General features: G+C 44.5%; 1 protein-coding gene across 6 annotated transcripts in view; it reads right to left on the bottom strand.

Moving 5' to 3' along the window:
• Positions 1-877: 877 nt before the first annotated feature.
• The window catches only part of LCA5L (lebercilin LCA5 like), a 976,100-nt gene continuing 963,728 nt past the window's right edge, over positions 878-13,249 (bottom strand). For 4 of the 6 annotated variants that reach the window (XM_078656822.1, XM_078656823.1, XM_078656825.1 and 1 more), the window contains one exon: positions 878-2,985. In XM_078656822.1, coding sequence (XP_078512948.1) covers positions 2,297-2,985 — 689 coding nt within the window. In that variant the 3' untranslated portion in view covers positions 878-2,296. The remainder of the gene's footprint in view (positions 2,986-13,249) is intronic. The other 2 variants (XR_013599756.1, XM_078656826.1) reach the window with 2 other exon arrangements.

Below are 13,249 nucleotides of genomic sequence, written 5' to 3'. Positions count from 1 at the left end.
TTTCTAGTGCCTATTTCTGCCTTTTCGTTATTTTCGTCTCTGTCTCAGTTGGCATTGCTAATAATGCAACACTAGCACCTGACGGCCTCAAACTAACTACACAACATAAAACAGACCACAGTTTTTTAAATCAGCCACAATACCTGAAACTGATCACAGAACGTGAAACAAACTGCAGTATGATATCTGAAACTGACCACAACCCTTGAAACAAGCATATGTGGTACTGAGTGGTATTAAGTTGAGTGTAGTTATGTCGTATTGAGTAGAGTGTAAATATGTGTTGTAAATATGTGTTGTGTAATTATGTGGTATTAAGTGTTATGATGTGGAGAGTATTTATGTTGCATTGATTAGTGTGTAAATATGTGGATTGTAATTGCAAGGTACTGAGTGGTATGAGGGGTGTATTTATGTTGCACTGAGTAAAGTACATAACTACACTCAACATAATACCACTCAGTACCACATAATTACACATCACATAATTACACTGTATTCAATACAACATAAATACACTCCACATACCACTCAGTACTACATAATTGCACATCACATAATTACTCTGTACTCAATGCAACATAAATACACACCTTTCACTCAAGTTCGTGATATATAAAAAAAACAATTGCAATGCAATAGGTCTCACATTACTGAAACTTTGAGCTGCTAGTCTTGCCTTATTATTAGCAATGCCAACAGCTCAAACTTTTATAAAGCGAGACCTATTGCATTGCAAATGCTTGTTAATGTTAGATGTAAACTTTTTACCACATTTTGACAACAATGTTAAAAATAAGGATCTGCTAGAGTTTACATGCTTATGTGTTTCTTACTCACACAAATGGGGAGGTAATGGGCATTCCAAAGCATGGTTTATTTTGAAGTTTGCATCACAGGTTTGTTGGTATTTCCAAACTCCGATCCAACATATTCCTAGCTGAAAATTGCCCTAAGACAGACTCTACCCAAGGGCTGAAGTAATTCTCACACTGAACATATTTTTGCCATTATTCCCTATTGCCTGGCAGAGGAGTAAACCTCTGCCCATAACTTACTGTATATTTTCATGAATCGAGCCCAATGCATTTTTGTGCAGACACTAGTTTAAACCTTTCAAGCAGGCACATCACTGCTATCTTAGGTATATAGACACACACTTCTGTAGTAACTCCCAGCTACTTTTGATTATTAGCAGGTTTACTGAGAAATAGCTAAACATTTTAGCTTGGTAGTAATGAGGTGACGTTCAAGCCTTTCTTAAAGTGCTCAAATTCTATGTTATGTTATGTTATGTTATATGGGGATTTGTATCGCGCACTGCTACTCAAGAGTGTCCTGGCGCGGAGAGAGGTCAGTGACAGAACAAAGAGAAAGGCTACACAGATTGCTTGAACAGATGGGTTTTGAGGAGCTTTTTGAAGGTAGCTAGTTCCTTGGTATGTCGCAGAGCATCAGGCAGAGCATTCCACATGGTGGTGGCCTTAACCCCAAAAGACTATCCCCCAAGTCGTGCTCGTCGAAACCTCGGAATTACCAACCGTCTTTAGAAGGCAGAGCGGAGAGGGAGGTTGGGAAGGTAAAAAGCAAACCTAGAGCTCATATAGGAGGGGTATGGACCATGTAAAGCTTTATGTGTCAGGGTCAGAATTTTAAAGCGCACTCGCTGAGCCACAGGAAGCCAGTGCAAGTTGTTGAGCTGCTTACGTACGCTCAGTCTCCTCGGGAACAGGAGCCTGACAGCTGCATTCTGAATAACCTGCCGCTTCCCCAGGAGATACCCGGGGATGCCAACGTACAGGGCATTAGCGTAGTCAAGACGCGATAGAATGGACGCCCTGGCCACCGTCTCCCTGGCAGAGTGGGAGAGCAGGGGAAAGAACCTCCTTAGGGCTTTGAGCGTGCCAAAGCACGTCCCTGAGAGTCTTTTAATCTATGTGTGCGAATTTGTGAATAGCTATATTGTGCATCTTCAATGGCCCCACCAGTGTTCTTGGTGTGTACCTCACCCTGTGGAACATTAAAGAAGATGCAAGAGTTAGTTAAGGGAAACAGTTAAGTGTATTCTCCTCAACAATATAGAACAAAAACAAATATGCAACATTGTACTTCACACACAGGTTGGGCAATTCAAGCTACTCCATATAATGAAGGAAGTCGGGTCACAAGGGAGGCACTATTATGTGACGAAGAGCCGTTCTAGCAAAATGTACAATAAATAACGCCTAATACCTAACCACCAGGATGTGTCCTTAAAGTGTTTTACCACTTGTTTTGTTCCAATATGACAGGTTTCTCATTGTCCTATCAATTTACGATCTCCAAAAGGTACATTTTCGCTCAATTGCACTGCATTGCTTGCATGCTCGCCAACAGTTTCCGGCGAGCGTTTCTCTTCACTCAACACTCGTGGTTGTGAATTTGAAAAACTGTTTTTCAGACTGTAGCCTGGGCCAAAGAGCTCTTCCATGAGACTCTTCTTTCGGTCCCTCATTGTTGTCTCTACCCCTCTACCATCTTTTCCTTCTGGGCCCTTCTGCATTTGAGTTATAGATTTCAGTGTTCTACCGAAGGATGGCTCGTATCTCACAGACGAGTTCTCCAGCTCCAAATTCAAGTCTTCGCCTTGGTTCTTTGTTGGATTTTTGTTGGTAGTACTGCTTATTGGGCCAGTTGCTGGGAATCCCTGGTGCAGGTTTTCAGTGGCTTCAGTGAATTTATACTGCCTTCTTAAGCGAGCGGGAATAGTCTTTCGTTGCGATCGTGTGTCTGCTTCCTCCCCCTCAGTCTGCCTGTTCATATTAGAAGGATCCATGGGCTCCCGACCATTCGCTTCTTGCACTGCTTCCTCGTTTTCTGCTTCATTAACTAATCTTGCAAGTTCTCTCCTCAACCTTTCAGCCTCTCGCTCTTGCTCTTCTTTTCTTTTTCTTTCCATAAACTCGAATTGTTCCTGCATCAGTCGTGCCTCTTCTTTTAAACGATCTACAAAAAAAGTTGACTCATTAGCCATACACAAAAGGTATGTCATTTATATTCTAGTGTTCACATGTACTGCATCATCTTTCCCAGGCTCATATTACAATTTTAAAATGTACTTCAGTGGTGTGAAGCACAGAAAACACCAGGGAGCACTCTCAAGGGAGTAGCCAGAAAGAAAACAAGTTACTTACCTATAACTACAGTTATCCAGTATTGGTATCTTTCATAGATTCACATGCCTGAATCATTCCCCGTCGTCGAGACGGGAGTCCCGCGGTAAAAATATATACAATAGCAGTGCCTAAAAATCCTTGTAGTAGGCTGGAGAAAGGTAAAGGCCCAAACTAGGCCCAAAACTTAGCAGCCTATCTACCTCTTTTTGTAAAAAGAACTGAACTATTAGCACCAGCCAATCAGCTGTCACCACCCTCTAGAACCTTCCCCGCTCAGGCAGTTCTCCTCAGATTTTCCCAGCACAAGTGAGAAGTATGTATCCGTAAAAAAGAACTGCCTTGTCGGGGAGGAGGGTGGGTGCATGTCAATCTATGAAAGATACCAATACTGGATAACTGTAGTTACAGGTAAGTAACTTGTTTTCTTATCCAGTATTGGGGTATCTTTCATAGATTCACGTGCCTGAATCAGAGTAACAAGCAGTAAGACTATATCTGTCGTTAGAGGAAGATGGGAGACAAAAGAGATAGTAACTATTCCCACACAACCTGGAAGGTTTTAGAGCTTATACATGTCTACATAACATATGCAGCAAAAAACCTTCATACAATACAGTATAAAATAAGACAGCATTTGAAAAAGACAGAAAAAACTACAGTGAATGTATATATGGTTTAAACATCCCAAATAATTAGAGAGACCAGAAATGTCTAACCTTAGTGAAGAAGATGCTGCAGCACCGCTTCCCCCACTGCTGTATCATCGTGAGATGCCGACTGCAAGCAGTAGTGTTTTGTAAAGGTGTGGACACTCTTCCACGTAGCAGCTCGGCAAATGTTCTCCAGCGTCACTCCAGCGAATAGGGCAGTAGACGCTGACATCATTCTGGTAGAATGCGCTTTAACCCTTTTTGTCAGGGGTTTGTTAGCCTTGTCATCACAAAAGATAATTACAGAAGATAGTCATCTGGCTATAGTCGCTTTCGTTACAGCTTGCCCCAGTATGGCTTGTCCATAAGCAACAAATAACTGGTTAGATTTACGTATGCTCTTAGTTCTTTGCAGGTAGAACTTAAGGCTCCGTTTCACATCCAGGGAATGCAATGTCTTTTCTGCTGGAGTTACAGGGTCCGGGAAAAAGGTATTTCGTTTTACCGGCTGATTAATGTGAAATTGCAATGGTACTTTTGGAATGAACTTTGGATTTGTTCTTAGCGTTACATAGTCTTTAGTGAAATGTAAGAAAGGTTCTGTGATCGTGAAGGCTTGCATCTCGCTGACTCTACGGGCCAAAGTGAGGGCTAGCAGGATAGCTACTTTCCAGCTCCGCTCCGCATTGTGAATAGGTTCAAAAGGCCTCCTTAACAGTTGGGATAAAACAATATTGAGGTCCCACTCAGGAGGTGGAGGTCGAACTGGAGGGAAAGCTCGAAATAACCCTTTAAGAAATTGTTTTATTAATGAGGAAGAACACAGTGATGGTTTGTTGGAACTCTTCCTGAACCTGGAGATAGCGGCCAGATGTACCTTAATAGAAGAGAAAACTTGACATGCCTTGGCCAAGGACAGCAGGTAAGGTAGTATGTCCTCTGGTGGAGCTTGAAGCGGATGAATATTATTTGTCTCACACCAGCTACAGAATCGGTTCCACTTAAAACGGTATGTTCTGATGGTACTTTGAGCACGGGCTTGAGTTAAAATTGCCCTGCAATCTGTAGAAATATTAAGATCTTTAACAACATGCGTGCGGTGCAGATTTCCGCGGTGCGCTGAAGTTTGCAAAAACCCGCGGTTCATGACGAGCTCAGCTCGTCATGAGCGTACGAGAGGTGTACCTCATGACGAGCTGAGCTCATCATGAGCGTCGAAGGGGTTAAATTCTAGAAAGTCAGGAGCCAGGCGTGCAAGCGAAGCGATTGAGGATCCGGGTACAGAATCTGGCCTCCTTCTCTTGTCAGCATCGACATTGTCGGTCTGAGACGAAGTGGAGGTTGTCGAGAAAGAAGAAGCAGTTCTGGGAACCAGTACTGCCTCGGCCAACGAGGAGCAATTAGGAGAAGAGTACAATGTTCCCTTTTCATTTTCTGCAGTATTTTTGGAATAAGCGGAATCTGAGGAAAGGCATATGCAAAGATTCCGGACCATCTCATCAACAGGGCATTTCCCCTTGACCCCTGTTGAGGAAATCTACTGGCGAAGTACAGGCATTTGCTGTTCTGTCGAGTCGCGAACAGATCCAGAGTTGGTGTGCCCTATGTTTGAAAGATCCTGTCCACTTGATCTTGCTCGAGCTCCCACTCGTGGCAACCTATGAGAGACCTGCTGAGGTTGTCGGCTAGAGAGTTCTGAATACCCTTCACATGTTCCGCTCTGCGGGATATGCCGTGTCGTATGACCCACTCCCACATTTCCTGAGCCTCTTGCGAAAGGGAGAGAGATCTTGTTCCCCCTTGTTTGTTGATATAATAAATGCTGGTGGTATTGTCCGTACGCACCAGCACTGAAGAGTTCGCAATCCTTGGGAGGAAAGCCTGCAGAGATAGAAAGATGGCTCTCAACTCCAGGCTGTTGATGTGTTTCTGCCGATACTGGTGAGACCATCGACCTTGAATTTGGAGGTCCTGGAGGTGACCTTCCCAACCTTCCATGGAAGCATCTGTTGTTAAGGTAAATTCTGGCATGGTCTGGAGAAATGTGAGGCCTAGTGACAGATTGTCTTCCTTCGACCACCAAAGAAGGGCTCGCCTCATTCTGGGTGTTACCTTTGAGCGATCCTCGAACGAGTTGTCTACCTGCCGCCACTGTCGGTGTAATTCCTCCTGTGGAGGCCTCATTCTGAGTCTTGCCATTGGGACTAGACTGATTGCAGATGAACACATCCCTAGCAGGGAAGCATATGTTTGGACCGAAAGTGACCTTCTTGCCGATATTTGTTTTGCCAGCTTTAGTAGTTTCGTTTGTCGTTCCTGAGTCAAGAACACTTTGCATCGGCACGTGTCCAGTAATGCTCCCAGAAAGGTTAATACCTGACGAGGTTGCAATTGAGATTTGTTTGAATTGAGGGTGAGTCCCACATTTGAGAATAGAAAGAGGGAGCTTTTGACCGCTTCCCTTGTGGAGTTCACTGATGGACCTTTTAGCAGCCAGTCGTCCAGGTACGGGAAGACTTGTATCCCCTGAGACCTCAGAGCAGCAGCAACTGGGGCTAAACACGAGGGGCCCGATTCACAGAACTAATTTAAGACAAAATCCTAAACTTACTACTTTTGGTATTCACAGAAGTTAGGATTTTGTCTTAAGTTTGTCTTAAGACAGACTTAAGACAGACTTAAGTTAGGATTTTGTCTTAAGTCTGTCTTAAGTTTGTCTTAAGACAAACTTAAGACAAAATCCTAACTTCTGTGAATAGCAAAAGTAGTACGTTTAGGATTTTGTCTTAAGTTAGTTCTGTGAATCGGGCCCTTCGTAAATATTCTTGGTGCCGACTTTAGACCGAATGGGAGCATCTCGAATTGAAAATGGACACCAGCCACTGTAAATCTCAGGTATTTGCAGTGTTTTGGGTGAATAGGGATGTGAAAGTAGGCGTCTTCTAGGTCCAGAGAAGCCATACAGTCCCCTTCGTTGAGAAAATTCTGGACATCTCTTGACCCTCTAAAAGATCCTCTTTTATATTGAAGAGTACCAAGAGATTTGGCGGTGTCGGTATCAGTTTTAATCGCTTCTAAAGCATCGTCTATGTGCTTACCGAAAAATGAGTCACCATCATAAGCCATATCTATCATTTTTGTTTGAACCTCTAGCCTGAAGGAGGTAGCCTTAAACCAGACTTGTCGCCTGAGGACTGCTGCGCCTGCTAATTGTCTGAAATTGGTGTTAGAGATGTCTAAGGCGCAGTCAATGATCTCCGATGCTGCCCTCTCTTCTTCCAGCGCTATCTTGTGGGCTTCCTGTTGTCGATCTTCAGGTACTAAATTTATGAATTCTGACAGGTCCGACCACATTTGTCGGTCATAGCGGGCAAGAATTGCCAAGGAATTAGCCGCTTTTAATGGATGCTGCAGCATTCGTGGAGAACTTTTTCCCTATCAATTCCAGTCTCCTGCCCTCCTTGTCAGGGGGTGTTGAAATCGGAGTTGAAGGATTCTTGGATCTCTGTTGTGCAGCCTGAGATATCACTGAATCTGGACGAGGGTGTCCCAAAAGACAAGATGGAGTATCCGATGGTGCTCGATACTTCTTTTCAATCCGAGGAAGGACTGCCGGTATAGAAGCCGGCATTTTCATGATGTTAAGGCCTTCCTTCCATATATAGTCAATAATTGGTATTGCTCTGGTAATCTTTCTGTACCCCTCCTTGAAGTCATGCAGGAAACAGTCTGACTGTTCTACCGTTACAGGCAGTTGAAAAACGTGCAGCAGCCCGCAGCATGATGTTATGAAATCCACCTATATCTTTCGGTGGAGAATCTGAGGGCTGTGGTACTGGCGGTGAAGGCATAGGGATTATATAGTCATCCCATGGATCTGCAGGCGTGTTGTCCGCAGGCAACTCGCCTTCTTCTCTCCCATCATCATCTGAAGATGAGGTATCAATAACCTCCTGTGGCGCAGGGACCGTAGTGTGTCTTGGCGACACTGGAACCTCTGGTGTAGGAGGCCGTGGTACATCCACTGGTACAGGAGGCACAAAAGGTGCCACTGGCATAGGTGGAAATCTTTGGCGATAGTCTGCCAACATGGCTTGCAAGTCTTGAACTAAAGAAGGGGGGAGATGACTTGCCTCTTCGGAACGTGGAGGCCTTATTGATTGAGCATAATAAGGCGTTGATACATCTCCTTGATAATAATGGTGTTGCACATCCTCTTCATCCTCCTTGTGAATTGTGAAGGGTGACTTGCAAACCCAAAGGGACCCTCATCATCTTCTTCGTCATCAGAATCATCCTCCACATATGTTTCTAAAATATGTGATGGTAGAAGTGGAGAGACATGAGAATAGTCTTGTCTATGATAAGATTTCATTTGAAAATGTGTATATTGCACTCTTGATGGAGGTGTTTTATTCATCAGATGTGCAGGTGTAATCGCCACAGTTGAACTCGTCGTTATGGATTGTGAGGTCATTGACAGGCCCGTCGTCGACGGGACTGTTATCGATGGTTTTACCATCGACGGGGCCGTCATCAACGGTTTTGCCGTTGACGGGGTTTTAGACGATGATGCCGTCGTCGACGAGGCTGCCGACGAATCCTTCGTCGACGAGGCCGTCGATGGTGTCTTCGTCGACGAGGCTGTCGATGGTGTCTTCGTCGACGAATCCTTCGTCGACGTGTCCTTCGTCGACGAATCCTTCGTCGACGTGTCCTTCGTCGATGTCTTCGTCGACGAATCCTTGGTCGACGAGGCTGTCACTTTTTGCGTCGACGGAGTTACTGTCGACGGGGCCGTCGACGACGACGGGCTCCTCGTAGACGATGACTTCGTCGTCGACGGGCCTTCCGTCGTCGAAGGGCTTTTAGTCGATGACGGTTTCGACGTCGACGGGGCTCTAGTCGACAAAGACTTTGACGATGGCGTCGACGTGGCAGGTTTTGTAGAATAAACCTTAGCTGACACCCTAGGGGAGGTGATAGCAGCTGTGGACACCGTAGCAGAAGAAATTGAGGAAGTAGAGGTGACAGTTGTAGTGTGAGCAGACACCAGAGTGACAGTATAAGTCTGGGCTGTACTCACAATTGTAGAAGAGTGTCCTGATGGAGACGATGACCTCCTTGAGGGTTCTGAAGAGCTCTGAGAGAGTTTATGTTTCTTCTTTCTCTCAGGAGAAGAGCCTTCTCGGGATCTGGCTCTCTTACTGGAAGTAGTGGCCTTGTCTTCATCATCTGTGGAAGATGACTTAAGCCATAAAAGAACCCTTGCCTCCCTGTCCCTGATGGTTTTGGCAGGGAAGGTGCGGCATATCCTGCAATCCTTCACAATGTGTGAGGGGTGCAGGCAGTAGATGCAGTCGGAGTGCTTGTCATCCACATGGACCCTCTTCTTAAAACAGGTCCCACAAGCTTTGAAAAGAGCCTTCTTTTCAGACATCCTGAAGAGAAAACAGAAAAAACTGAGTAGGCACTCAGGGAGACTCCCTTCCACACGAAGTGCGGTGAAAATCTGAGGAGAACTGCCTGAGCTGGGAAGGTTCTAGAGGGTGGTGACAGCTGATTGGCTGGTGCTAATAGTTCAGTTCTTTTTACAAAAAGAGGTAGATAGGCTGCAAAGTTTTGGGCCTAGTTTGGGCCTATACCTTTCTCCAGCCTACTACAAGGATTTTTAGGCACTGCTATTGTATATATTTTTACCGTGGGACTCCCGCCTCGACGACGGGGAATGATTCAGGCATGTGAATCTATGAAAGATACCCCAATACTGGATAACTTAAAATGTCCCCCACTTTGAACCAAGGCACTCTTGGCACAATGCAAGCAAAGCAAGTGGTACTGATTCCCCTTGACTCTTCTTTCCAAGCATCTATCCAATCATCCTTTCACTGACCTACTGATATCCACCGTTTAACTTTTCTACTCTCTCATCCATTCATTCTTTCACCCATTCGGTCAATCGTTCACCATTCCAAGAATACATGGGATGATGCATCTGGCCACCTATTCACACATCCATCATCTATGTATGCATCCATCTAAACATCAGTCTACATCTATCCTTAGACTTAGCCATCCATCAAGAAATCCTTCTAACCATCAACTGATCCTTTTGCCCATCCACCTTTTAACGCTCACATTTCCATTTACTGTGCCACATATAAAAAATGTAAGTGTCCATTCACCCATTTATCTATCGTTCACCTTCCACTCATCCATTTATCTTTGCCTTTGATTACTATTCCTATCTTAAGTTGAACCCTTCCATTCAAACTTTCTTAGCTTTTCTATCTTCTTTGCTTTCCACTTGCTCTCCTTTTTTAACTTCTGTCCTTTTCCCCTATTTTCTTAAATGTATCTTTTTTTATCCCCTTCACAAATGCTGCTCATGCCTTACAGAGTGAGGGGGCATATTTACGAGTCCCGTTGTGTCACTCCGCACCATGTAATGTGGTGCAAGAGTGACGCAACTTAAAAATGAGATTTATTAGGCCAAGCAAGGCCACCTTGTGTGGCCCTGAGCGGCTTAATAAATCTTGAGTAAAGTAACTCAGCGCAAAATGCTGCAATGCCTTACTCTGTGTCAGGGAGGAGTTCCATTGGAGTTGTGTGGATCTTGCCACGCAACATCCATGGATTTTGATACATTCCCAGATTTACTAGAGGTGGCAAACCTGGGAAAGCGCCAAAAACCTATGCCTTCTCAGGGAAATCTTTATTTCTCCTCATTACTTCCTCTTGCTTTGTGTGCTGCATAGAAAGAGGCAAATGCCTCCGGGGATTGCTTTTGTACAGGAAGCTGCCCCTTCCTGCATGTAAACAATCCACCTTACAACGCAGGCACCCTTGTACCATGGTGCAAGGGTGCATGCGCTGGTGATAAACAGCCAAAACTGCACCAGGGCAGAGGAAAAAACAGGAAAAGGACAAGACAGCCCTCTCCCTGGCATACAGTGCAGCGCTTCAAGGTGACTTGCTGTGCTGCACTGCTTGACAATCTCACGAATCTGGCACTTAATGTTGAGCTTTTGTCTGCAGGGTTGAAGACAAAAGAGGCCCATAAACAAACTCACCCCGCTGCAGCTGCTAAAGCAAGGGTTTCACAGTGTATCTGAGCACTCTGCTAAGAGCTGGGAGCGTTATACAAGTAAAATGCATCAAATTTGAAATTGTCCTCTGTACTAGAGTAAGTGGATGGTAAATGTGGGATCTGCAAGCTCTACTATACGCAGGTGCTGTTTCAAGGAATCAAATGCAGTATCTAAGGCCCTCTATAATATATGGCCTCCTGTGATATAAACTATATATTGGAACCTGGAGCTGATACAGATGACTAGAACCGATGGTTGTTCATGTCTAAAATGCAGATTTGGTGCAGGCCATTGTTGGGCAAGGAAACTCATGCAGTAGAATCGTCTTCTGAGACCCGGCACTCTAATTTGTCCTACGTTATGGCCTTTACATGTTCCCATCTGTCCCCTGCCCTTTATCCCGTTCATCTATACCTTTACTTCTTTCCTTTCCCCTTTAACTCTCCCTACATCGCCTCGTGAACTTCTTCCCTTTGCTTTTTCCACACCACTCCTTCACTTCTACACTCGCTTCTGAAACTTGCCCCAACACTTCTTTACTTTGGCTATCAATTAGTCTATGCAGTGCTTTTACCATAGCTCTTTCAATACATCTTCTCTGCAAAACTCTTCTTCACATTTCTGTTCTGTTATGCACCTCTCACATCTGTTTGCACCACTAACGTCTTCTCCCAGCACTCCAATCTTTCTAGCACGTCTCCTATCCACCTCAATGTTTTCACAGTCTCTCCATGTCTCTCTTCCCTGCATCTTTCCACTTCCTGTGTCCCTCCATTCTACCCGCACTACTTCCCTTTCTACTGCACCACTAGCGTATTCCCCGCCTCTCTCCCATGCACACGTCATCTGATATATTGTGTATCCCACCTCTCTCATAGGAGCCTAGACGTAAAAAAAAGTAGACATAATTATTAAAAGACACCAAAGAGCTGCCAACTGACTGTCCCACAGTCCTGAAAAGTGTCACTTGTTCATGTGTTACTGTTACCACATTACTGCACTGAAGTAATTAGTCATGGTTTTGAGAGCTTCATCAACTGATCTCTCAAATCACGTACCTCGCATGGCCAGTGCAGAATTTAGATACTGCCCCCGCACTGAGGGTCAGGGGGAGGTCAGCTGGTTTTTAAGGTAACACAGTCTTCACCTCCTGTTCTCTGTCGATTGGACTGCAGTCATGATTGATGTACTTGCTGTGAGTGAGTGAAGTCTCACCCACACTTACTTATAGTAGGGTGACTAGACAGTCCCTATTTGCCCGGACAGTGTTTGTTTCTCAATCATCATCATCATGATCTTTATTTCGGCATCAAGTGCCATAAAAGGTACAAATGACATTAAATCTAAGACAATAAATGTTAAGATATGTACAACCATTAAAACATATAAAAACAATGTACAAGTATAAGGACCAGCCATTCTGCATACTAAAAATATCTACATCACGGTTATCAATTTTAACAATTTATCATGAATCCCCATCTAAAAGATGTCTCTTCTTATGCCAGACTATCCCCAGATATTTAGCTAGGGCAAAGACTATATCTCCTGATAAATCGGTCTTAATGCTTGCAGGCAGTGGGAGAAACCCAGATTTTTACATAGTGGGACGATCCATTTCCTCCGCGCCTGCACATAAGCACTACAAAAAAACAATATGTGCAAATCGGTTTCCTGTTCAGATTTGCACCCTGGGCAATGAGACGGGGAAGATTCGGCCCATTTACTAGTGTAGGCCCGTAATGGTAGACTGCCATACCTCCATTGGAGATACAATTTCCTGATTAATATTGGGGATATGGTATCTAAAACAGTTTCAAACCTATAGCTGTCCTTTATTGTTAAAAATTATGACGTTAGGGTGCCAGGGCCGCTTCCTTGCAGGTGAATAGCAATTTTGCTTTCCTGGTACTGGGTAATAAGCTGCCTCCGTGTAACCCCGGGACATGATGAGAGCGGGTCAGACCATAAGGTAGGTAGCCCTAGTTTCCCTAGTTCTTTCTTGATATAATTTAACCAAGGAATTTTCCCGATGTTTGGGAGGGTAAGAATTTCCTGTAATTCTAGCCTGTAATTCGCTAGCTCTGGTACAGACCAAATCCTACGCCAGAATAATAGGGGCCGTAGGCCCATGTCTTCATCAAGAGGTATCAAGGCCAGGTCGAGTCTAATGGGCAGCAGGGGGGTACTTGGAGGAAGTGATAGGAGCTGTCTGATAAATTTATTCTCAGTTACTACCAGATCACGATTGCACGTATGGCCCCAAAGTTCACTTCCATACATAACAGCTCCCCTAGCTTGTGCTCTATAGATCTCTAGGGAAGGACCCACCGGCTTAAAAGAAGATTTGTTC

This window comes from Lissotriton helveticus, chromosome 8 (genome assembly GCF_964261635.1).
Source record: "Lissotriton helveticus chromosome 8, aLisHel1.1, whole genome shotgun sequence".
NCBI lineage: Eukaryota > Metazoa > Chordata > Amphibia > Caudata > Salamandridae > Lissotriton > Lissotriton helveticus.
The sequence above is the reverse complement of the archived record's forward strand: the minus strand, read 5'-3'. Positions and strand labels throughout refer to the sequence as shown.